Genomic DNA, 24,041 nt, shown 5'->3' with positions numbered 1-24,041 from the left:
GAAACGGCAGTGCTGAATTTTAAGAATGTGGACTTAACATTTTATTTTCATTGAAAATCAGGAGATGAGAAAAATTGACAATCAATAAATGTCTTTAGTTTAGTGGCCTCGGGCCACTGACTAATATTAATAGTACATAATAAATATAATAATATTACATTTCGACACCTTCTTAAAATAATCACCTAACTCATTTTTTTCAGATATTTCAGGAAACACAAAAAAATTTAACCATTTGCACCATGAGAAGATGATTTAAGCCAAAAAAAAAAAAATGACTTAGGCAATTATTTAAAAAGGGTGACGATTTATTTTACGTAAGTACAGAGTCAGGCAAAATGATCTGACACATTTGTAGGTTTAATAAAAGACAAAGTAAAGGAACAAAAAAATGTTTTTATTTTCGAAAAGTACGTTATAATGCCATTTTATTTTCATATAATGCCTTTTTGTTTTGTTCCTGTATAGTGCCATTATTTTTTGTTTCTTTTTCAGATGATGCCATGAATTGGACTGATGAGCATTGCGCTTTCATTGTGGAAACGTTTATCGAAACAAACAAATTTGTAACTGCGACACAACGAGCGTTCCGTTTGCACTTCAAACTTGGTAGAAAATAAAACCACATTTTTGTTTCTTTACTTTATTTGTCTTTTATTAAATTTGCAAATGTGTCACATCATTTTGCCTGAGCCTGTATATGAAGAATATTATTCTTTAGACTGCAAATGTTTTGCATTGACTGTACTTCAAAATGTTACCCCAAGATATTGCAGCACATTACACAACTTGTATGATCCGTTTAATCATATTTTTTTTATTTTTACATTTTTAAAGATTTTTACTGATTAGGTTTGTTTCCATATTGAGTTCCATTTAGCATGTTGTTAAATATGGCTCCTTGCCCTCTCAATCCTCGCCACACACCAAGCGACATGACCGAATGTAATTAAAGGCCCACACCTGGTGATTGACCCACGCTCACGTACCAATTTGCTGAATCGGACGAATACGATAACATTTTGAGGCACCACTTACTATGCTGCACTGTATTATGTTTTTTTTTTGTTTTTTTTTAATGCAAAGAGTGAAAACGGGTGAAAATAAAGAGGAAAGTGTGGATATTTGAAAGGCTGTTGGCAAAGGTCACCATATTCATACAAAGGGCATTTCTGCGACGGAGGCTCTCCGTGCTTCACTTTTTAACCACAGGTACTAATAAAATTATAAATATAGTTCATTATTTAAACACAATGTATACATATGTGGTTCTGCATCATCTTGGCAGTGGCAAGCTCAAATTTGCATTAATTTTATGATCCGTAGAATGTGCTTTTTTTTTTTTTTTTTCCATTCATCTGAACAAGGTGGTATTTTATTTTATTTATTTTGTATTTATTTTTTTGCTAATGTGTGTGTGATCTGGCTTCATTCGGGTATCAAACAGCAGTGCCGTGCATTTTAAACATCTGTCTGCTGCTCTGCTATACAGTTTAACTGGTATTCACCCTTCCCCTGCTGTGCAGTTTATTAATATCATTCTCGGGCCTCTACTCACCACTAACATACTTGAATGAGTCAGTAACTCCACATTGGTATTGTAGACCCATGCCAGTAAAACCATGGGTCAAACCGGACCTTTTTCACAGCCTTATACAGTGTTTTGCCCTATTTTCACTACATGTTTTCGCACACTTAACATGACACTCACGAAGCCCTACTAACGTTAGCTGTGATGTGATTGGCTCGTGAACAGGAAGCTAGCAGCGGCGCTAAAGCTGGCCCAGTCCACCCACGCCAATGGCACCATGAAGGTCCCTAACCATCCTTCCCAGCCCTCAAGCCTCCTCCCGCAATGGTAACCAGCCTCTTGCCGCTTCAGCAGCAATCACACAGCTTCTGTTTGAACAATAAGCTACAAAAAAAATACAAAATCAGGTTTAAATCTACATGTATCATATGTATTCATCAATGATGTGACCATGTGTTGGTTCTAAGCATGCCCCCATCCTTTTGTGTGATTTGTTGTTGTTGTTGTTCCTTATGTGCGAATACACTGTCATACTGGCATCCATTTTTAATTGTTCATTGTTAGATTTACTAATGAATAATCCAGTTACTATAACAACATCTGCTTATCTTTCCAACCAGGATGGCTTCCTCCGGAGGGGACGGCCACCGACAGGCACGTTCCCAAACCATGCCCATCATCCGGGGCAAGAATGCCCTCACCAACCCCAAACTGCTGCAAATGATGGAGAGCGGTAGGACATCGCCGCCACAACAATTCCTCAAATGTCACTCGCGTCATTAAATTCCGCTCTCTGTCTGACATCCAGATGGGACCATCCAGGACGGGGACAGTCTGAGTCCCACTGATGTTGAGGCGAATTTGTCTACTGAGGTGGCGCTCACTGTGCTGGATGTTCTGGAGTTGTTTGTGCACCATCATAAGGTGCGTGTTCCTGTTAACAACACTGTAACATAGAAAACAATTGAATTGTTGAAACTTTTTTTTTTTTTTTTTTCGTTCTACACTCACCCAATCACAGGACCAGTGACCCTTTTTAGTCCCTTAGGACCATAATTGCTGTTTGTTTATCAATGCAGAAATAAGCAAATAGCAGGTCCTAGTCTTGCGAGGCACAAAAAAATAACCCAAAAGCGGACCAAACCAACTCTTGGGGTTATTCAATTAACCCCTCATAAAAGTTGGTTCAAATGAATAAATCACAAAACAAAAAGTGGCTTGCTTTGTATTTTGCCCAACTTTTTGGATTAATTAACTCAAAAAGTGTGGTTGTTTCATTTTTGACCCAATTCAATTGGGTTATTCAATTTACACCAAACACTGGGTCAAATGAGTAACCCACAAAAGCAACCCAATTTATTGGGTTATTAATTCATTTGGCCCAACGTTTTAGAGTAAATAACTTAAAAAGTTAGGTCGGTTCATTTTTGATCAAATTCAGTTGGGTGGTTCAAATAACCCAAAAAGTTGGGTCAAACAAATAACCCACAAAACAACCAAAAAAAAAGAAAGAAAAAAATAGGTTGCTTTGTGCATTGTTAATTTCCATCCATCCATCCATCCATCCATTTTCTTAACCGCTTGCTCCTCACAAGGGTGGCAGGGGTGCTGGAGCCTATCCCAGTTGGCTTTGGGCAGTAAGTGGGGCACACCCTGAACTGGTTGCCAGCCAATTGCTGGAATTGTTCATTTAATTTGTTTAATAACTCCAAAAAAATTGGTCGGCCCGTTTTTTACATACGGTAATTTGGGTTATTTTGACCCAACTGTTTCTACATTGAGTCCATCTACCAAAGTCCAAAATGTCACTTATCGGTATATAACAAGGTATTTATATTAGAAATCAAAAATCTAATTGGTGATTACGTGACATCATAATGCTAACACACAATGCAAAACACTGTAGAAAAGCTAACTATTAGCATTGATGTTGCGGCATTATAAATTGTAAAATATTATATTAATGTAATTATAGTACAAGTACTGTACTGCATTTCCCTTTCTTCGACTTTCATATTGAGAGTCAGTTTCTAAGTGTTTTCACAGATCACCAAACGTGACCTTGCTTAGGTTAGTCTGTGATGCACTGACGCCCCCTGCTGGCAAAGCAACCACGCTCGTTGAAAATCTCCTGGCATATGATTCCAGAAGCAGCTGCTGTTGGATGACGGACAGAACGCGCTGATGAAGAAGGTGCTGGACACCTACTTCCTCTTCTTTCAAATCAACCAATCGACCGCCACCCTTCGCCACATCTTCGCTGCACTCAGGCTCTTCGTACAAAAGGTCTCATATACCAGCATACTGATCCACTGCAGACCGCAGGTGACTTATTATTTTTTATTTTTTTTAATCTCTTCCTGTTAGTTCCCCAGTGCGTTCTTCCAAGGAAAGGCGGACCTCTGCGGCTGCCTGTGCTACGAGATCCTCAAATGCTGCAACCATCGCTCCAGCTCCACCCAGACGGAGGCGGCGGCGCTGCTCTATTTCGTCATGAGGAAGAACTTTGAGTTTACCAAGGGAAAGTCGATAGTGCGCTCGCATCTTCAGGTGAATGTGCTGTTTTGTATTCTCACCTTGAGTGCACTTGTGAATAAACGTGTTATTTTTTTTCTCGACCAATTTTAGGTAATCAAGGCGGTGAGTCAGTTGATAGCCGATGCTGGCATTGGAGGCTCGAGATTTCAGCAGTCGTTGGCCATTGTGAACAACTTTGCCAATGGAGACGCTCCACTCAAGGTAAAGCCGCTCAATTTCAATAATACATTAACTAGGGATGGGCGAGTATCGGTATTGGGGCCGATACCAGCCTTTTTTCAAGTACCGTATTTTCCGCGCTATAAGGCGCACCTGAAAGCCTTCAATTTTTTGAAAAGCGGCCCATGCGCCTTATAATCCAGTACGCCTTATATATTGATCAATATTGAGCCGCAACAGGTCTCGCTGTCAAGACGCTATCGGTGACCCTGCGCGATCGGTGACGCGCATGCGCAAAGATCCCGCCATCTTGGATCGCGAGCTAATACTAATACTTTACCTCAGAGAAAATAATACAACAGCTGTTTATTCATTTTGGGAGTGAATGGAGTTGTCAGAAAGCGAGTTTGTAATCTATTAATAAAGTTTGACTGACCTATCTGACTGTTTTGTTGACATTCCCTTTAGTGCAGCACCATCTAATGGATGTATAACGTAACCCCAGCCTCTACTGTAGCGACTTATACATGGAAAAAGTTTTCAAATATGTAATTCATTTAAGGTGCGCCTTATAGTGCGGTGTGCCTTATATATGGAAAAAGTTTCAAAAAATGTCATCTATTGAAGGTGCGCCTTATAATGCGGTGCGCCTTATAGTTCAGAAACTACGGTACTCGAGTACTCGTGACGCAGACGAGTACAAGCGACCGATGGCAGAGGGGGAAGACGTTAAGTGAGTCCTCCTTGCCTGTAACTGGCGCTAGCTTGCAGCAGTTTTTCACCAAAACTTCACCGGTTTGGAAATACTTCAAAATTGTGAATCTTAAACTAAAAGAGCATTTTTGTGTTTTATTTTGAGCGTTAAAACTATTGAAGAGTGACTGTGCTGTTTTTTTTTTTTTTTTTGTTAAAATGAAAGGAAATATATTTGTTTAAAAATATATTTTAGTGATTTTTTTTATTTGTCAAAATGTACTACTGGTATCGGCAGTTGGTATCGGTGAGTACTGAGGTTCTGAGTATCGGTATCGGTCTGAAAAAAAGTGGTATCGAACATCCCTACACTTAACCTTGCGCATTCACGGAATCCTTCTTTATTAAACAATAAAACATAATTTTCATCAGTGTTGGATCAAGGCTCAGTTTTGATCTTTCTGCAGAATTCTCCCTTCCCGGCCGAGGTCAAAGACCTGACCAAGCGGATCAGGACGGTGCTGATGGCCACGGCGCAGATGAAGGAGCACGAGAAGGATCCCGAGATGCTGGTGGACCTTCAGTACAGTTTGGCCAACTCGTATGCCAGCACGCCCGAGCTGCGGCGCACCTGGCTGGAGAGCATGGCCAAGGTCCACGTCCGCAACGGGGATCTCTCCGAGGTAAACCTGCATCAGCTTGATTGAAGACGCTAAATCAGGAATGGTAAAGTGGGGATCTGGGGCCCGCTCTGAGTCCTGAATTATTTGTTGCATTCATTTAGAATTGTTCTTGTTTTTTTTAATTGGTTTTAAATAAAAATAGAATTATACATTGTTAGAATAATAAAATGCAAACATATCAGTGAAAAAAAGAATTGATTTAATTAAATAAATCCTTAATTACCAGCGTGGAGACAAAATAATTGTTTTGTGAATCTGAATTATACATTTACCATATTTTGTTTTATTAAATATTTGGTTAACAAGTTAGCATTAAATCAATTAGAATGAATACAATTGAAAATATGCTTATTGTCCTTTGTTTATTTAAAATTTAAATACAGCAGTTTCTTTGACTTAGCTGTTTTTATAAAATTTGTTACTTCAAATATGTTCATTTTTTTTCATTTCGCTCATCAAATAATTTGTCGACTTATTGTACATAATAGGATAAAATAAAAAATGACTAGGATAAAATATTTTATACATGCCGGTTCACTGATCACTTGGTTAAATTGTTATAAAAAAAAAAAAAATGTTTTATTTTAATAAAGTTTTGTTTTATTAATTTAACAGTTTTTCCCCAATAATTGGTTTGCTGAAATATATATATATATATATTTTTTTTTTTATCTTAACATATGCATTCATGTATTTATTGTGAATACTAATTTGATACAATGTTTTAGTTATATGAAATAATTGGTTAACGGTAATTATTTACTATTAATAAATTATGATGAATGCAAATTTGAAAATGGCCGTGAGTCGTTTTATTACTAGAGCAAATTTTACACATTTATTTGAAATTTTTCCTTTTACTTTTTGTCTTTCATTTTTAGAATGTCTTGGCGTATTTGTTTATTTTAAAAATCAAATGTGGCCCTTCAGCACAAAACTTTACTGCTTATAAATGGTGAGTGTGAAGGCCTGTTTGTCTGTACGTATGTGCCCACAATTAGCAGGCGATCAGTCCGGGGTACTACCCAAAATCAGGTGTAATTTGATGGATAGAAGTGATTCAGATTGCATTTTAATGCCGATAAATTCATCTTTTTCCCCCCAATAGGCCGCCATGTGCTACATACACATCTCTGCTCTGATTGCCGAGTCGCTTAAGAGGAGAGGTGAGTGCAATAGCTCTCATGCAGCATGGTTTGCATATATATGCCTATGCACATGTACATCATATGGACAAAAGTATTGGGACATCAAACAAAAAAGTGAACATATGGAGTCGAATAGCTTTATTTTTTATCAATTTAGAAGTATGTCTCAGTAGTTTTGTTCATATGGCATTTCTCTCAGTCTGCATCTTTTCAGACATGGTCACTTCTAACCTAGATGTCATGATCAGCCATTTTTCTCTCTCTTCGCTAACGGTCCATTCTCACGTTACGTGTGTGACATTCCAACCGAATTGTTGTGAGAATGTCACATGTGACGGCAGAATTGCTCGAACATGGTTACTGCAACGTCGTGCAATTTTATCATTTTCATTGCGGAAAGGGGTGTGGTCACGTAACACTTTTGTGATGTCGGACACCACAGAGAATGACGTTGGACTCCCTTGCTCATAAATGTTTGCCATTCATGCTGCTGAATTCCTCTAGAATGAATCGACTAACATATTGCATGTCACCTCTTCCCTGTGTGCGTTCTTTTTTCATTTTTAACCTTATGTGTGGCATAATTTTGCATGCCCTGCACGCATGCGATGAACACAAGCTGCCTATCTGCTTGTGGACATTCAAATGTGTAAACCTCCTTCCTCCTCCTCCCCCCGTTCCACCAAACAGGCTACTGGAGAGCAGACAAGGCCCGGATATCCAGCGTGTCCCCTGAAGAAAGTCCCGTCTTTAAATGTAGCTCCTTACTAACCACCTCCCGAGACCAAGACAGTGAGTGTGCGCGCCTGTGGGATGTTTGGGTCAGGACTTGATGATGCTGAAGCAAGGGATTATGGGAGGAAGTGTCATGATGTGTTGAACAGGTGGATGCTGATGCACAGTTTATGCCGAGAGCCAATTTCCTCAAATTGTGACGTCCGCGCTAATAGAAACCCTGCGCCAATTACCGTATTTTCACGACTATAAGGCGCACCTAAAAGCCTTCAATTTTTTCAAAAGCTGACCATGCGCCTGATAATCCAGTGCGCCTTATATATGGATCAATATTGAGCCGCAACAGGTCTCGCTGTCAAGACGCTATCGGTGACCCTGCACGATCGGTGACGCGCATGCGCAGAAGATCCCGCCATCTTGGATCGCTAGCTAATACTAATACTTTACCTCAGAGAAAATAATACAACAGCTGTTTATTCATTTTGGGAGTGAATGGAGTTGTCAGAAAGATGGTTTGTAATCTATTAATAAAGTTTGACTGACCTATCTGACTGTTTTGTTGACATTCCCTTTAGCGCAGCACCATCTAATGGATGCATAACGTAACCCCAGCCTCTACTGTAGCGCCTTATATATGGAAAAAGTTTTAAAATATGTCATTCATTGAAGGTGCGCCTTATAATGTGGTGCGCCTAATATATGGAAAAAGTTTTAGAATATGTCATTCGTTGAAGGTGCGCCTTATAATGCCTTATAGTCGTGAAAATACGGTAATCACGGATTATGTCGTATTGCTAACACACAATGCAAAACACCATAGAATGGCTAACTACTAGCATTGATGTGATGTTTTAGCCTATTTACAAGTTGTCATTTGTATGTTTTTCTGGGTTTTGTCACGTGGATAAAATGTCGTACCCCTTGCCACTTTAAATGAGGAAAGAAAATTGTGTTGTAATACAATAATCCTGTACGGCATGCTCCTGCAAACCCACAATTAACTAATTTGCTCCCAATAACGTGTAAATATGTTTTTTTTATGTTGTAAGTGTCCCAAAGACGTATTTATACGTTTTTTATGTTTGTATTTTTATGCTAGAGCATACACAAGGTTTTGATGCAGCCTCTCAACTGCAAAGAACGGTTGCAGAAATGGTAGTTATTACACAAACGGCCAGCAGGTGGCAGCAGAGCAAAGGAGATCAACCAGTGCCATCTAGAAAAAAAAGCTAAATTACTAATTTTAAATAGATTTGAGAAAACTGATTAAACTTAGCTCTCTTCTAATGCTAATTGCTGCAAGACGGAAACAGGTAGAAACATACTTTTTTTTTTCCTGATGAAAGAAGATACTTTAATCTTTCTTTTGGTAGGTTCCATGCTTTTATAGCAATTGAACACAATATTCTGTGGGCCTTGCAAAATCAGTCAAAATCCAGTCAAACAGCCGGGAGCGAACAGGACTGCTCTGTGAAAATGGCTGGGAGTGAATGAGTTAATGTCCTTTTCCTTATTGTCGCAACCCCAGCGTCGTTTTCTCTGGGCTGGGCGGCCTTCATGTGCATCAGCCCTAACGTCAAGGAAGAGGGAGCCATGAAGGAAGACACGGGTACACAAGACACTCCCTATACTGAGGTCAGTGGTAGCTCAAGGCTGTTTGCGTGTGCCAGCCGAGTCTTAACGGAAATTTCCGCGATGTGTAGGACACCTTGGTAGAGCAGCTGGAGCTGTGCGTGGACTACCTGTGGAAGTCGGAGAGACACGAGCTCATCGCTGATATCAACAAACCTGTTATTGTTGTTTTTGAGAAGAGGAGAGACTTTAAGGTATGATAGCAGTCATTTAGTGGTATGCAAAAAAAAAAAAAATCACAGAATTAAATGTTAAAACTGTACAAGGGTTATAATAGTTTGGCATTTTTCATTGTAGTTAAATTATTAGTATTATTTTTTTCAGTAATTTACTTTTCAGTTTTAGTTTTCTTTTTTTTAATGGTTCATTTTAGTTTCTTTTTTCTTCTTTTTTTCAGATTTAGTGGGTTTTTTTTGTTTTGTTTTGTTTTTGAGAATGTGTTATTGCTTTTTTGCAAGAATTACAAGGGATGGATAAATAATTACCGGTAGATTGAAAATAATTGGCAAAACAGAACATTTTTACCATCATTTTTGTTTTTTGCTTTAGTTAATTTTGTAAACATAAAATACAGTTTTTTTAAGTTCTGTTTTTGTTTTTTTGTTTTTTTAACAACTCAATTTAATTTTCATTCATTTATGAAATTAAAAATGAAAATTTGAAAATTTTGTTCATTTTTGTTAACCTGTAAGAACACTGAACTGTGTAGAATGTTAGTGGCTATTTATTTTTATTTTTTTCCAGTGCAATTCATTTATTCAGTCAATTTCAGTTGAATTTAACTTTTAAGTACAGTAAAGTTGCATGTTCCATTAGGAACTGTTTGTTTTTGAACATTTATATACAAAGTAGGTCCAATATTTAACTTCTTTTAAATACATTTTAATTGAATGGATATTAATTAAATGTACTATTTAGGAAAAAAGCCTCTGCCTTTTTTATTGACCATTTACCATGTCGCCATTTGTTTTTCAATGTTAGTCATGTTGTACTTTTAAGCGCTAAGTATTTTTCGAGGACAAAGTATGTGTAAAAAGTTTGAGAACTGTGATAGCTTTAATGTGTGTGTTTATCTCCACAGAGGCTGTCAGAACTGTACTACGACATCCATCGGTCTTACCTGAAGGTGACGGAGGTGGTGAATTCGGAGAAACGGCTGTTCGGACGTTACTATCGAGTAGCGTTCTATGGACAGGTGGGCGATTATTGCTGTGAGTGCCATCAACTAAATGTGTTGAATTAGTTCTGTTAAGTGGACGAGTATCCAAGCCTCAACCCCAAAATGATAAAGAGCAACCGGCGGTTTGTTTCCCCATACATTTTTGACTGATATTAATTCTACAGACAAAACAGCACTCAGAAGTGAAAATATTGCTATTGCCGCAACAAAATATGCACAACAAAAAGTCCATAATCTTGGAATATGTATTTATTATTATGAAAAGTGACTTGCTAGATCAGCTTCAATTTGAAAGCTGCATTTTAGCTGCATTATTTTCAACATGATGATGATGATGATGGTCATAGTGATTTGAGAGCCTCAAAGTGCTCAACATTATTCGAAAAAGAGACAGTTTAGTGTCCTTAATTTCTCTGCTCTTTTCTTCCTTTTATTTTCATTATATTCTATATCAAGATTGCGGTAAGTTTTGCAATATGTTTGTTTGTTTGCTAACAACTTTGATCCTCTCCTCTCCGCTTGCCACTATTAACTCTTTATAAACTTACCCTTCGGAAGGTTTGTCAGAAGCTTGCTGTGCTCCATTTGACACCCTTTAATCCAAAAGTTACTTTCCGTCCTCAACAACGAGAGCAGACAGGAAGTTATGACGAATAAACCTCATCCAGTTTTGGAGTTTAACACTGTTGTGTGCCGCACATGTAACAGTATAATGCAACAGATTGTGCTATGTATTGTATGTGTGTCCTGGTAGGGTTTCTTTGAGGAGGAGGAGAGCAAGGAGTTCATCTACAAGGAGCCTAAGCTGACCGGTTTGTCTGAGATCTCTCAGAGGTTGCTTAAACTCTACTCAGACAAATTTGGTGCTGATAATGTCAAAATGATTCAAGATTCTAATAAGGTCAGTGATAAAGTAAATATTTGCAGAAGGCAACAAAAGAGCTTTATCAGCCCGCTTTCTCCCATTAGGTCAATCCCAAAGACCTGGACCCAAAGTTTGCGTACATTCAGGTGACGTACGTGCTGCCTTACTTCGACGAGAAGGAACAGCAGGACAAAAGGACGGACTTTGAGAGGCATCACAACATCAACCGCTTTGTGTTCGAGACGCCGTTCACGCTCTCTGGGAAGAAGCATGGCGACGTGGAGGAGCAGTGCAAGAGGCGCACCATTTTAACCAGTCAGCATTTGATCTATTTGCAACATACGCCCACGGGCCACAACATTAGGCATACAGAATCTAATCTAATACAATCATTTCATCAAATATAAATAATGATGCCAAACATGCCTAAGTCATTCTCTGGTCATTGTTCCACTTGGCCCCGATGCAGGCAGACTGTAACACCGAAATTCAGTTCCTTGGTCCGTACAGATTACTCCTTGATTCCTGGACCCAACAACCCTCTACCAAAAATATGACAGCTGTAGATTATTTTTTTTTTGTACTCCTGCTAAGTGAATAATTTACTAACCACCAATGACTAACTAGCCAACTAATTAAGCAGCCAACGAAGCATAGTACCCGACAGCCCACTAAACAATAGTTTAATCATCAAACTAATCAGCTTAACTATACAACTGACTTACCAACTAGCAAACAAAATAAACAACTAATCAGCCAATCAACTCAACAACCAGTTTACCTACTAATCAACTAAGTTAAAATTGATCAATCACTCACCTAATGCCAAGCAACCATCCAACTAAAACTCACATCCAGGTAACCAACCCCCCATTCAATGTAAAAGCCTACCTACTACTACTACTACTACTACTGGTACTACCTAACTAAATGTTGATCCATCCATCCATTTTCCGAACCACCATTCAAATTAGATTAATAAAAACTAATGCAACTAACTAGCCAATCAACTAACCTTTAACTAACTGTCCACCTAAGTAACCAACCCATCATTTAATGTAAAGCCTACTAACTAACTAACTAACTAACTAACTAACTAATTAATTAAGCAGCCAACAAACTATAGTACCAGACAGCCCACTAACCAATAATTTAATCATTGAAATAATCATCTTAACTATGCAAATGACTTAACAACTAACCATTCAATGCAAAAGTCAACCAACTACTGCTACTACTACTACTACTACTACCTTACTTACTAAACGTTCATCCATACATCCATTTTCCGAACCACCATTCAAATTAGATCAAACAACTATGCAACTAACTAACCAATCAACTAATATTTAACTGTCCACCTATGTAACCAATTCATCATTTAACATCAGGCCTACTAACTAGATAAAAAAAACTAATGCAACTAACCTTTAACGAACTGTGCACCTAAGTAACCAACCCATCATTTAATGTAAAGCCTACTAACTAACTAACTAACTAACTAACTAACTAACTAACTAACTAACTAACTAACTAACTAACTAACTAACTAACTAATCAAACTGATTTAGCAACAATTCAATCAACTAACAAATCAAATTTCCAGCCAGCTAAACAACCAACCAATTGACCTTAACTAAATAACCAACTAACCAACTAACTGACCAACCAATTAATCAACACATTGTTGAAGGATTATGTGGTTATATTGTGCAGCGGTGTAAAATTGCACTGTATGCTACTGACAACTATCAGAACTATGAACTATGTCAATCAGTAGTTCTTGTATTAGAATTCCGTATCCTGTGAGCAGATGATTTGAAACGCTTTCCTCTGCCTTTCCTCAGCAAGCTCCAGCTTCCCGTACCTCAAAAAGCGCATCCAGGTGGTGGAGCAGCAGAGTACGGAGATGAACCCCATCGAAGTGGCCATCGACGAGATGTCCCGGAAAGTGTCTGAGCTCAACCAGCTGTGCAACATGGACGAGGTGGACATGATCCGACTGCAGCTCAAACTGCAGGGTAGCGTCAGTGCCAAGGTGAGTCTTCTTCTGCTGACAGAATTTGATGTTTTGTCTCTGGCCTCACGTGACTTTTTTTTTATTTTTTTTTTTATTCCAGGTCAATGCAGGCCCGATGGCTTATGCAAGGGCCTTTTTAGAGGAGAAGAATGCCAAGAAGTATCCAGACAACCAAGTTAAACTATTGAAGGAGATCTTCAGGTAGGAAATTTTAGCAGTTGCCCGATGCCCACAATGATTAAAGCTCAAAAGTATTTTTTGTTGTTTTTTTTCTTGCCTGCAGGCAGTTTGCAGAAGCATGCGGCCAGGCGTTGGATGTGAACGAGCGTCTGATCAAGGAGGACCAGCTGGAGTACCAGGAGGAGATGAGAGCTCACTACAAGGACATGCTGAGCGAACTGTGCGCCATCATGAACGAGCAGGTTATTGCTTTTTGAGCCGTGCGGCCATTTTCCCGTTGTTCTCATCTCCCATATCATCTGACATTATTGTTCCTATTGCTGTCCTTGTACTTCTTTTTTGTTCCACAACTCGCAGCTGCAAAAACGTGTTCTCGCCTCCAGCGCCACTTCTCTCTCTAACAGCTCACTTTCCAATCTGTCTAAGACTGGTATGTCATCACTCTCATTTTCACTCACTTACCACCATGACCATTCCCTGACATCTTAAAGCGTGTTAGGAACTTCATCCAGCAACTTCAAGTCAATCCATCTTTCCAATTCTTCCTTCTTCATATTCTTTGTGTGCAGATTCCTCATTCAAGGCAGCCAGGAACGGAGCGCCACAGCGGCTTCTGAACGGCTGACCGGAAGTCGATGCGCCCGCTTGGACTCTTTTGCCTGTTTGCGAGTGCAGCAAGTGACAGTAGAAGAAGACAAGGGAAGAAGAAGTGTGTAGACTGTGCTCGTGCTAGTCTGTTGTCCTGTTGTTGAACGTCGCATTAGCTGACGCACCGGTAGGTTCTGTTTATTTTTGGTTCTCGAGAGGCAGCCCTGAATAACTGGTAAGCAAAAAAAAAAAAGAAAACAAGTTTGTTAAACACACATACACATGCGCCTTCTCTCCACAGCCTTGCCCTTTAGATTCAGTGACCTTACCGAGCTGGAGGTGCGTTCAGCTTCTCCTTGCGTTCTATTTTTAATGTTTTAAGAAGGAAATTTGACCCCCATTAAAAAATAAATAAATAAATAAATAAGAAGAAATTGAAGCTAATTCGAAGAAACCGAATGTGTTTTCTCAAGCTGAATGCACCTCCGCTCGGTTTTTGAATGTAGAGCAACTCCACAGTGCTAATTTGTATCCTCGCTAACATTTCCCCGAATATCAGCGCGCCCATTTTCAAGCGGAACCAATTTAAAAAAAGAAAACAAAGAGTTATGTTTTGTAACATTTTTAAATGCATTGTTACTGTTATTATTTACTGTTTTGAATTGTATATAAGAAATATTAATATTTAAAACATTTGAAATGTTCCCTTTTTTAAATAAAATATACATATAAATATTTGTTTAGCTGACTTCACAAAAAAAGATCAAAACTAAAGTTTTATGTATAACATTTAAATAAAATTTTGTTAATGTTGAAAAGTCATCATTGAGTGTTTATTTATTTTAGAGTGGGCTCATACTAACGTGCAAATATTTTCTGTACGCAACCTGTTCGCCGGTCAATCGCAGAGTACGTAAACAAACCAACCACACTCAAATTCACACTTAAGGACAATTTAGTCTTCAATTCATGGACATTTTTGCACCCTAATATTCAATATTACATTTTTTTTTTCATGAGATCCAAATGGTGAGACTGAAACTTTCACTGAAAGGGAAGTGACATACAGTATATTGGCATGAATAGCGTGAAGTAATAAGCTGCATCCAAGTGATCTGATGTCAATGTTTTGCAGGTCATAGCAGAGCAGAGTGCCTTGTTAATTTTTAATGGCAGTGTGTCATAATGCAATCCTACTTTATTATCTTCGTCACTTGGCCTGACGTCTTTTCCTCCCCTAACTGCGACACTTGCAGCCCTTACACTGCCCTTCATCACCACCATCATCATCATCAAGGCAGTGTGCACACCCAGGAGGCCGATGTGAGTTTCTCTCTGTCCTTTCCACGCCAGTTTATGTGTGCTCGGACTGCGGTTGGCTCAGGTTGCTTTGAGTCAGCAGCATTCAACACAGGTAATGCTATACGGCGGTGATGCCCAATCACCAGGCCGGTACTTGGTACTAGGCCGCATAAGGCATTTATTTATTTATTTATTTATTTATTTATTTATTTATTTATTTATTTATTTATTTATTTATTTATTGGTAGTGGAGCATACCTGTATATGTCCTGATCAGGAATTTGATTTCATCTAACAACTGTCCACTAGCTTAATGCTAGCATATAGCGTGAAATGGCATTGACTGGCTAACGTAAATTAGCATAGATGTGACGCTAATTATAAACTTGTAACTTCAACACACACGAAGCAGCAACACATACAATCAGAAAATAATAAGCACAGGCATATATTCTCTCTGCTTGGTGGGAACAACTATTACTGGAGGTTAGTTGAGGACCTTCTCTGCCTCTTGTACTCTTAATTCCATTGCTTGGTATGCTACAGCCAGGGTTGTTATAGTCTGGGGAATTTTTCATTTTAGTTAGTTTTATTTTGTTTTTGTTTTTTTGTTTTTTTTGTTTTATTTTTATTAGTTTTATTTAGTTTCAGGGTGGTTTTGTTAGTTTTTATTAGTTTTAGTTATTTAATAAATGCTTAGTTTTAGTTTAGTTTTAGTTTCAGTATTAGTTTTATTTTGTATTTATTTATTTTTCAATGTGTATTACTTGTGCGCAATATTTAAAAGCCAATATGCAAGCGACGTCATCTGAAGGTACTTTTTGTATTGGCTGCTGCTAAATGACGTCACTTCTGTTTGACACATTTTCAATCGTCCTTATTCCAGTTAATATCAAAATAAATCTACTTAAAATCACATTTAAAATCATCCCCAAAGGCTCATTCATTAAATTAATTACCAGATGAAAACGAAAGACATTTTTTTTTTTTGCTATAATTATAGTTTTAGTTTTGTAAATATAAAATGTAGTTTCAGTTAGTTTTCATTTTTTTAAATATTTCGTTTTTATTTTATTCCGTTAACGAAATTGTTTTTTGAATTTTAGTTTTAGTTTTTTCGTTAGTTTTAGTTAACTAAAATAACCTTGGTTGCAGCATAACATTGTTCTCACACTCACTTTTCCCCACTTTTATATTGATTAAGAGTGCACTTGACATGTGAGTTTTACATCTTGCGAACATATCACTTACTTTATTACCATTGAGTTGAGTAATTAGCCTCGTGGGGTACATTAGTGTAGATTATAAACTAAAAGATGTTGCATTCAAAACCACAAGGTGGATTCAGGTCTCCACGTGGACCCCTGCGTAGTTTTCCAGAAACTGGAAACTATGCTGATGAATAAAACATCCTCCCCAAGGGCGACTGGCAGATCTGTTCCCCGCGGACAGATCAGCTGTAAAGGCGGCGACACCATGTAGTCACAACCAAGATCCGCACCGAGATTGTTCGCATGCGACAGCATGTTAAAGGCCAGCCAGCACCATGAGCTCCTTTTGCACGACCCGCAACAACAACAACAACCCCCCGCACTCTTTGGGAAGCCTTGGTTCTGGCAGCGCAGCAGCGGCGCCATGGAGGGAACCCGCAGCCTGGCACGGGTCATCATGGAGATGCGGGAAGAAATCAGGAAGCTGGAGGACCAGAACCGAACGCTGCCGGAGGACGGGGATCGTGAACAGGACGTGCACCAAGACCTGGAGCAGACACGGGAAGCATTTGTTGAGGAAGAGCAGGACAACCCATATGGGAATCTCAGGAGGAACGCGTCTGCTCCCATTCTGGAGGGACAATTTCAGGAATACAAAGGTAGCCATCTATCCACTTTGCACTGTTTTGACTGTCATCCATCTACCTATCAAACTAAAAACAATTGGGTCAAAAATGACCCAAATGGGTCATAAGGAGACCAACCCAGCTTGTTGATTATTCATATAACCCAAACATTTGGGTGAACATTAATTTTATAAAATTTGGTTGTGTTATGGGTTATTCGTTTGACTGATCTGTTGCTTTTTTTTTTTTTTTTACCCATATTGGGTTATTTTTCACTCAACTGTTTTTAAAGTGATCCATCTACATCCTAAACATCCATCCATCCATCCATTTTCTTGACCGCTTATTCCTCACAAGGGTCGCGGGGGGTGCTGGCCTATCTCAGCTGGCTCTGGGCAGTAGGCGGGGGACACCCTGGACTGGTTGCCAGCCAGTCGCAGTACATCCTAAACAGTTATAATAAAACAAACAATTTGGGCCAAAAAGGTACCAGCTCAACTTTTTAATCAAATATAATTTTTTCAAATATAATTTAAACAAAGGAAAGGTCAAAGAAAAGAAAGATAAATCAATTTGACCCTTTATTTTACCCAACGTTTTTTTTTTTTTTTTTTTTTTTTAATTCCATGAAAAAGTTGAGTCAAATTGACTCAACTGGGGGTCGCTCCCATGTTAACCGAAGTAAATGGGTTACTGTATTTAAATTAGGCATACATTTTAGTTGTTTCATAATCTCAATACTTTATGAAACTAGTACTTTCATAAAACGTTAGGACTTATTTGGAATGTGTTATTAAAATCAGCCGGGTAGAAATTTCAAATTCAGTTTCAAATCTCTTTAGTTTTGACCCAACTGTTTATAGGGTGCATTTTTATATCCATCTACCTTATCACCATCTATCTATCCATCTAGTCTCTCTGTTACTCTCACATGTAGTGTTGTTTTTCCCCAGACAATATTGGCATGACAGTGCGAAGATACTCCATGAACTCCAGCCCACCTGGGGTGACAAGGACCGAGGGTGTAGCGGACCCGTGGGGGCGACTGAGCCAATTTGGATGGGGGCGTCTACAGGAGGAGGTCCAGGGAAGGAACGGCAACCCTGAACACTCGCCCACCAATGACGTGGCATCAGCGAGCAACAGGACGTCCCTTCAGAAATACATGCACAAGACTAGGTAAACAAGCAATGTGTGTTATTAGACTCAATGGACACTTTATTTGGTGCTGCTGATAAAATGAGTTGAATCCAAAACACTCCAGATCATCGCAAGGATGTCGCCCGGTGGGACACAATGTGGTTGTAGGACGTTATTGCTTATTTCCTGGGTCGAATGCATCCAACTTCTTGATAAATAAATCGATAACCTCTGTAAGGGATAGCACAAGTGTCCCTAATGAAGTGTCCGCTGAGTTTCCGGTATCTTCTTCACTTCTTTGTCCCCCGCAGAGCCAAAGTGAAAACAGTCACATTCCTTCTACCAGTGGACGACATCTACACCAGCAAACCAGTCCTGTCCAAGCCTCAGGAGCCCACAACCACCGAGCTGGCCCCCGTAACCGACACTGAGTCGTGAGAGAAGCAAAAGCGCACGCTTGCAGGAAGACTTTGAAGTGACCCAGTTTCACACGTGACATTGAGACACATGATCATCACATGTTCTGTGATTAAGTGTTTTGAGACTCTGCAGGTTATTATTATTTTTTTAAATTACAGGCACTTTAGGTCAATGACCAATGTATTATTCATTCACACTTTTCTCTAGAAGCGAAGGCCCATGTGTGACCTGTTGTGGTGGATACTATTGATCCACAATATAGTGTTGCTTGGGTTTTCTCATTAGGTGTTTAAAACACAAGAGAAACCGCATCATGTTAATGTATATGGAGTATATAGTTCAATTAAAATAAATTAAAAAAAAAAAAAAAAAAAAAACTACAATTTTTTTAAATTTATTTATTTTCACAATTTTGAGGACTAACAGTTCAGCCAAAATTAACAACTTTAAGAAACTAGAATACAATCGAAAGGATGTTGCAATTTTGAATTTAGGCAACAATTAACCTTCTGGAAATTATTCATTATTCTACATAATTTATTGTGATGTACCTGCCACTAATATATACCATAATACTAAAATACTGAAAAAATAGTAAACAATCACGAATGTCTCTTTATTTAAGATAGAGTCAAGTAAATCCAAATAAAGTCATTTTCGTAGTTTCTAAAAATGATAAAAAAAATAAAAAAAAAAGACATCAAGCAACACAATGAAATCGTTTAGAACACAAAAGAGACTATGTGCAGTTATTGGATACAAGTTGAGGTAAGTGCTCCAAATGGATATAAAAAGTCTACACACCCCTGTTCAAATCAGAGCTGGCATGAACTGGGGTGTGTAGACTTTTTAAAATCCACTTTCTGGTGTTGGTAGCAAACATTGAGCCAAAGTGACAATAAAGAATGTAGTTAATATGCACTTTAAAAAGGATTTAGGTCCAGTGGGATGGGAGTAATTTCTGGTCGGGATTAATAAAAATATTTATCTATCTTAAAGACGTCTGTAAGGCTTTCATGTCCCTGAGCAGAGTGAGATTGTGCTTGCTTTTCTCTCCTGGTTTGACTACGCTCACTCTGGGTGGATTCTTCCTGCATGCGTCCTTTTTTAATTTCTTCATCTGTAGACAGCACATGTAAATGAAAAACAAAACACCCATGTCATTAAATAAAGATCATGCGTGGATGACGTTGTCGTGAGTGTGATTAGGTGCGCCCACCTGAATTTTGTGCTTGTACAGTTTACTAATCTGCTCTCCTTTGAGTTCCATTTTGAGGAGCAAGGTCTCCTGCTCGCGCTCCAGTTGCTTTCTCTCCTGCAGAGAAACACTTCGATCCAGCTCGCGCATCAGCTCGTCTTGCTCTCTGAAGCAAAGAAAGAAAATTGAGTTTATAGCTTTACTGTATTTAAAACTCTTTTACTGCCACACGTTATTAAAAAAACAACAACCTTATTCCGTTCTTTAGTAATCACCATTTGAAAATAGGTCATTTGAGTGACATTGAGCGAAAATTGAAAAGAAAAGATACATTTCCTCCACAACAGTGACTTTGATACCAATATTTTTTGTTTAGTGACGCTCCTTCAAATTAGGTTTAAGGTTACAAAGGCTTTGATCATTCACGTCAGCCTTGAAAGCGTTGTATTTCATCAGATTACGTCATGTTTCATTGTAATTCGCAGCTCTAGTTAGGGCCCGAGCAGCTACCGCTGCCATCCGCTGGCCATAGTTAGTGGGTGTTTTTGATTTCACAACTCATTGACCCGGCTGCGCTGCACTTGGATGTTGCACTGACCACTGATATATTCACCCAAAAATTTTTTTTTAAAAAAAGTAGCTGACGTCACTTAACGTTTATGGCGGCATACATCGTGATTTTACTAAACGTTATTAAACGTTTTTGGCGGTCAAAGAGTTAAAAGTACTGTGTATTTCTAATGCAAGTAGAAAAAAAAAAAGTTTGTTTTTCTTTCAAATCAATAAAAATAAATGTCTATAAATGTGCTCACAAGCTCATCACCCTGAGCTCCCCCTGAAGCGCCAGCAGAAGCTCCGCCAGCTCACTGCCGGTTGTGGAGGCGGAGCCAGCGGAAGGGTCCGAATGGTGGCGGTGTGTCGCGCTAGGGCGGACGGCGTAGCCGTTTCTGGCGAGGACGCGTCTGTTGCACAGCTGAGGCTGGTGGCGCTTCAGGAGGGACAAAACGGCCTGCACGTTGGCTCGGACCGAATGACTGCCGCCGACGGACTGCAAGGAATGAAGGCGATGTTAAAAAGGGGACAAGAAGTGGACGGGAACGAGGACTCACTGGGGCTCGTACGTACCGTTCCGGTCACAAAAGGTACATCGCTGAGGTTCAGTCTATAGTGGGGTTCCCAGTGGGAAGTCTTATAAAAATAAATACATAAAAAATAACTATGATGGTTAGTCAACAAGATAGTTTTTTGTAATTGGTTATTGGATTTTTTTTGTGTTTCTTATTGGAATTGGCATTGACAGGGAAAAAAAAAAATCCACATCGGTTAGGCCCTACGTCCTATGTCCAGCGTACCTTTAAAATTCTCTTCCTCTCTTTCGGTGGCGTGCTGGTCCATCGCGGCTGCGAGGCGGACTGCAGCAGGATCCTGTTGACCTCCAAACCCGACTGCAGCTGAAGAACGGATGACAAGCGCGATGAAGCCTCTGCAGGTGAGCGTGTTGTCGCTTGTGTTAAAAGTCGCCGTGACATTTTCCCTACTAGTGTACCTGGTTTGCTTTATCCTGGACCAACTTCCTCTGGTGCTCTTCTTCCTGAAGTTTTAGCTCCAGCTCGTGAATCTTCACCTGAAATGATGTCAGAATCCTTGGACTGGAGTATATTATGATAACTTCTCCAGATCGTGCCAATACTTTATTTTTTTTTTTTAGTATCAGTGTTATTAATAAGTATTATAGATAGTATGTTATTGCTGTATAGTAAAGACTAGATTAGAATATAGCTCTTCGTGGTCATTATAACAATGTCTCTTGGTTAAGCAAGACATAAAAAAAAAAAAAAAAGCATGTCAAACTAAAGCATACTGTTTTTACAAGATCAATTAGGTGTTAATTTAAAAATAAATAATAGGTAACATTTTTTAAATGTAAAAAATAAAAACATCAATTTTAAAGCATTCCTTAAAATAATCTACATTTTCAAGTTAAAAAAAATTATTAAAACTTTTAGTGATTATATTATATGTACCGGTATTTATTTTACATTTAATACAAAGCAGTGATTCAATAACAGAATTAATACACAAACATTTTTTTGTTGTGCTTAAAAAAATACATCACAATATTTATACATGTAGTGGGGGTTTTTTTTATTTTTATTTTTTATTTTTTTTTTTATTTTTTTTTAGTATTTAGCTTTTATTTTCACTCGAAAGGGTATTACGAATGATGCAGCTGAATACTGCCTAGCAACGAGTGAGCAGGAAAGAAAATGTGTCAAACTACAATACATATATAAAAATGGGAAAAAAATAACAAAATAAAAAAACTGTATAGTTTTTAAAATAATTTTAAAAATCAGTTGCGGATAAATACTCTGTTTTGACCTACTGTTAACAATAGGGCAGTGATTTCCAAAATTTTGGAACAAATACCACATGTGGTATGTGGGCTCCCTCTTGTGGTATACCAAATAATTACTGTCCAGGTTTAAATCAGTTGTAAGTGCTGTATTGAATTTTGTATTAGCCGAAAACATATTAGAATATGATTTTTAAAGCTACTTGTTTTAAAATAATTATTGGTCACTATTTTTATTTAAAATTTCCCTATAAGCACAGTTCAAACTGAAAAATAAACTTTTTTGTTATATGGAGATTTTGGCAGAATTTAACTCTTATATTGTTGGATCTCATCAAGTTTGTGCAACTTCACTTGACAAGAAACCCACGATAGAGTACTGATTAGTTCATTTTTATAGCAGCAGTACTTGCTTGAAAAAACTTTCTTTCCTTCATACCTCGGCTTGGGCCTGCGTGCGCGTCAGTCTGAGATATTCCTGCTCCAGTCGCAGCATTTTCTGCAGCTGGACGCGCTCGGACACCGCGCTGGCTTGTTCGTGCGTGGACCTCGACGCCCCTAGGCTCACCTGAACACAAACCCACAATGTTTATAACTTGAACCAGGAATAAACAGTTAGGATTTGTTATTAACCTGCTGTTTGAGAAGGCTCTTCTTCTCTCCCTTTGCATTGTGCAACATCTTCCTCATGTGATCCAGCTGACGCTCCAGGTTCAGACAGCGAGACTCCGCAGCCGCCAGTTGGGTGACTAGCGCTGCACGAGAGTAGAACGATGAGTGGAATAACAAGTGGCTCTAGTGTCCTGATCACTCTCACCTTGATTGCAGCTGGATTGATTATCCGTCACTGTCCTCACATCCGTCTGACTAGATGAGGTCCTCTCCCTCGAGCCATGTGGACGTGGCATGTCTCTCCTTACGGGTCGGTTGCCAAGATCGCCGCGTCCGTTCTCCAGCTCCAACCTCCTCATCTTCTCCTGGAGATTCCTCAATGTCGACAGGATGGCTGCAGACGCAAGGGAGGGTGAGGAGAGCAGATGTCAAAGCAGCGTGGCATCATGTTGCAGTAACCATGGAGCTCTGAAATACACTCCGGTGCGGCAATGTATTGATGTAGAAATTCTGCTTATAATATGTGGAATAACCTGCACTGTTGGTCTCAGGATAACCTTTGCTGGGTGATGAAGGTCGATAGGTGACGTGAGGGTCACTTGGTGGGTCGATGCATGGTCGGGATGCGGGGTATTCCATAAAGGACGGCAATGACAGGCAGTCACCTGCAGCTTTATTAGGAAGTGGATGCAAGTCCTGCAATTATATTCATATCAGATATTGATATTGCTGAGTGTGAAGGATAAAGTTACATAACACATTTCCTCGTCATAATCGAGGCATTGCAACATTAAACAGAAAATAATACTATATCACTACATTATCTGTTCGGAGCGATAAAAACTTCAACAACAACAACAAAATCTTCGACTTTAGGTCATTGAAAATAGTTGAATAGACAACATTAGAAAATATACCTCTCGCGTGGACTTTCCAGCAACAGCGGATGTTTTTGACACAGTCTCCATGAAGCACACCCGTTTGGAGAGGCAATAAAATTCACAAAGCAATCGGTGGTATTAAGTGGGTGAGGGAATCACGAAAAGATGTTCCTGGTGCTAACTTATCTTGTGTAGAACAACAACAAAAAAACAATTCTACCAATCCGTGGTTTCAAAAAGGGTATGAATGATTAAATCAAAAGGGGAACGCCGTGAGATGCGGTGCAAAGTGTAGCTGAAGATACGTTTCCATGGTCGTTACAACGGTTCCTCATTATACATA

At 38.9% G+C, this 24,041-nt stretch overlaps 2 protein-coding genes across 4 annotated transcripts in view; one reads left to right on the top strand and one right to left on the bottom strand.

Moving 5' to 3' along the window:
- The window catches only part of dock10 (dedicator of cytokinesis 10), a 48,845-nt gene extending 34,071 nt beyond the window's left edge, over positions 1-14,774 (top strand). The window contains exons 39-57 of one of the 3 annotated variants that reach the window (XM_077540771.1): positions 1,757-1,858; positions 2,152-2,264; positions 2,340-2,455; positions 3,680-3,817; positions 3,899-4,081; positions 4,160-4,270; positions 5,389-5,604; positions 6,713-6,770; positions 7,443-7,544; positions 9,016-9,122; positions 9,191-9,313; positions 10,201-10,314; positions 11,054-11,200; positions 11,269-11,479; positions 13,012-13,202; positions 13,285-13,385; positions 13,468-13,606; positions 13,722-13,794; positions 13,934-14,774. In XM_077540771.1, coding sequence (XP_077396897.1) covers positions 1,757-1,858; positions 2,152-2,264; positions 2,340-2,455; positions 3,680-3,817; positions 3,899-4,081; positions 4,160-4,270; positions 5,389-5,604; positions 6,713-6,770; positions 7,443-7,544; positions 9,016-9,122; positions 9,191-9,313; positions 10,201-10,314; positions 11,054-11,200; positions 11,269-11,479; positions 13,012-13,202; positions 13,285-13,385; positions 13,468-13,606; positions 13,722-13,794; positions 13,934-13,989 — 2,401 coding nt within the window. In that variant the 3' untranslated portion in view covers positions 13,990-14,774. The remainder of the gene's footprint in view (positions 1-1,756; positions 1,859-2,151; positions 2,265-2,339; positions 2,456-3,679; positions 3,818-3,898; positions 4,082-4,159; positions 4,271-5,388; positions 5,605-6,712; positions 6,771-7,442; positions 7,545-9,015; positions 9,123-9,190; positions 9,314-10,200; positions 10,315-11,053; positions 11,201-11,268; positions 11,480-13,011; positions 13,203-13,284; positions 13,386-13,467; positions 13,607-13,721; positions 13,795-13,933) is intronic. The other 2 variants (XM_077540773.1, XM_077540772.1) reach the window with 2 other exon arrangements.
- A 4,245-nt stretch (positions 14,775-19,019) lies between these two features.
- Positions 19,020-23,985, bottom strand: cep57 (centrosomal protein 57). Its single transcript, XM_077541456.1, has 11 exons — positions 23,735-23,985; positions 23,351-23,513; positions 23,023-23,211; positions 22,839-22,960; positions 22,645-22,773; positions 21,396-21,473; positions 21,202-21,300; positions 20,975-21,037; positions 20,662-20,897; positions 19,871-20,015; positions 19,020-19,771 (listed from the first exon to the last, which is right to left on the bottom strand). The coding sequence occupies exons 1-11, from the start codon at positions 23,783-23,785 to the stop codon at positions 19,640-19,642; spliced, it is 1,407 nt and encodes a 468-aa protein (XP_077397582.1). The 5' UTR covers positions 23,786-23,985; the 3' UTR covers positions 19,020-19,639.
- Between the last annotated feature and the right edge of the window lie 56 nt (positions 23,986-24,041).

This window comes from Festucalex cinctus, chromosome 13, assembly GCF_051991245.1.
Source record: "Festucalex cinctus isolate MCC-2025b chromosome 13, RoL_Fcin_1.0, whole genome shotgun sequence".
Taxonomy (NCBI): Eukaryota; Metazoa; Chordata; class Actinopteri; order Syngnathiformes; family Syngnathidae; genus Festucalex; species Festucalex cinctus.
Note: the sequence above shows the minus strand (reverse complement) of the source record. Positions and strands in the feature narration are given on the sequence as shown.